Source organism: Orycteropus afer, unplaced genomic scaffold, assembly GCF_000298275.1.
Source record: "Orycteropus afer afer isolate SDZICR_OR568_19922 unplaced genomic scaffold, OryAfe1.0 scaffold00061, whole genome shotgun sequence".
In the NCBI taxonomy this organism is placed as follows: domain Eukaryota; kingdom Metazoa; phylum Chordata; class Mammalia; order Tubulidentata; family Orycteropodidae; genus Orycteropus; species Orycteropus afer.
In genome coordinates this window covers 72,910-74,260 of record NW_006921648.1, presented here as the reverse complement: position 1 = coordinate 74,260, position 1,351 = coordinate 72,910, and the positions used below count along the sequence as shown (strand labels likewise).

General features: G+C 74.1%; 1 protein-coding gene across 1 annotated transcript in view; it reads right to left on the bottom strand.

Annotated features, from left to right (window-relative positions):
- The window catches only part of BAIAP3 (BAI1 associated protein 3), a 7,475-nt gene that overhangs the window by 731 nt on the left and 5,393 nt on the right, over window positions 1-1,351 (bottom strand). The window contains exons 24-30 of the mRNA XM_007939640.1: window positions 1,241-1,345; window positions 1,102-1,170; window positions 939-1,018; window positions 764-872; window positions 468-539; window positions 251-331; window positions 42-162 (exon numbers count right to left, since the gene is read on the bottom strand). Of these exons, the coding sequence (XP_007937831.1) occupies window positions 42-162; window positions 251-331; window positions 468-539; window positions 764-872; window positions 939-1,018; window positions 1,102-1,170; window positions 1,241-1,345 (637 nt within the window). The remainder of the gene's footprint in view (window positions 1-41; window positions 163-250; window positions 332-467; window positions 540-763; window positions 873-938; window positions 1,019-1,101; window positions 1,171-1,240; window positions 1,346-1,351) is intronic.

Below are 1,351 nucleotides of genomic sequence, written 5' to 3'. Positions count from 1 at the left end.
CCGGCCCCGCCCCGCTCCGCGCCTAGCGCGCACGCGCGCACCGTTGGCGTCCAGCGGCAGCAGGTCGGCAGCGTGCAGCACCTCCACCGCCAGCCGCTGCTCGGCCGCCTCGTAGTAGCAGCGGACGCTCAGGCGCCCGAACCTGTTCTGCTCCATGGGCCTCTGCGGAAAGGGCAGACAACCGAGCCCGGGGCTCCCGCGGCGCGCACTCCCGGCGGCAGGCCGCCTGCGCGCACCGGGGCAGCCCCACCTGCTTGAGCTTGTCCAGGTAGAACTGGTCGATGCACTCGCGAGTGGAGCACCTGTGCAGGCGCAGCTCCTCCTCCAGCCTCTGCGGAGAGCACGGGGCGGCGGGTGGGTGCGCTGGGGACGCCCGACGGGCTCGCGCCGTCACGGCCCGCTTCTTCCGGGAGAGCGGGGACTAGCGGGCGCGCGGGTCGTCGGGTGCCACGCCTCGCAGGGCTCACCTTGTAGCTGGCGTCTCTCAGGCTCTCCAGAGGCAGCCCCTGGCCCTCGGCGTGGAAGCAGCTCACCAGGGCCTGCGGCGGGGACAGGAGTGAGAGCTGTAACGGGGCAGCCGGGCCAGGGGACCGACCGGGTGGAGACGTTCCAGGGCTTCTCAGGATCCCCCGCGACGCTTGGGAAAAGACGGGCGCCTGGTCCAGACAGCGCCCAGGCGGGGTCCGGCGCCAGCATAGGAAGCGCCCGAGCGCCGTGGCCCCCGCAGGCCGCAGGGAACGCGGGGCGGGGGGGAAGGCCTTACCTGCAGCGCGAAGTGGAAGCGGCCGTAGAAGTCAGCCGAGACGTCGCGGTCGGCGCCCAGCGCCTGCAGGATCGCCTGCAGCAGCAGCTCCCACAGGGCCTCCAGCACCCTGCGGGGACCCCGCGTCCGTGAGCGTCCCGCGCCGGCCCGCTCCCCTCCCGCGTTCCGGGACTACCTGTCCAGGTTCCCCTTCACCAGGGAGGCGTTCAGCAGGGCCAGCTTCTCGTCCAGGTACTTCATGAGCGGGGCGACGGCCTGCGGAAGGGCTGCTCAGGGCGCGCCCTCCTCGGCCCCAGCACCCGCCCCGGCCCCCGGCCCCCGGCCCAGCCCGGCCGCACCTCGTCGTTCTGGATGGAGTCGGGCGACAGGCTGACATGCTGCACGTACTTCCGGACGTCGCCCACCATCTGGGGAAAGGGGCCGCTCAGCAAGGCGGCGGCGACACGGCCCTCGCCCCGCCCCGGGACCCCCCCCCACCTTGGAGGTCAGGTGCGCAGTCACCGTGTGGGCCTCGCGCTGCAGGTCGTCGTCCAGCGCCTGCGCGCAGCTGAGCAGGGGTCGCGGGACCCCCGCCTCGGCGCCCTCGGC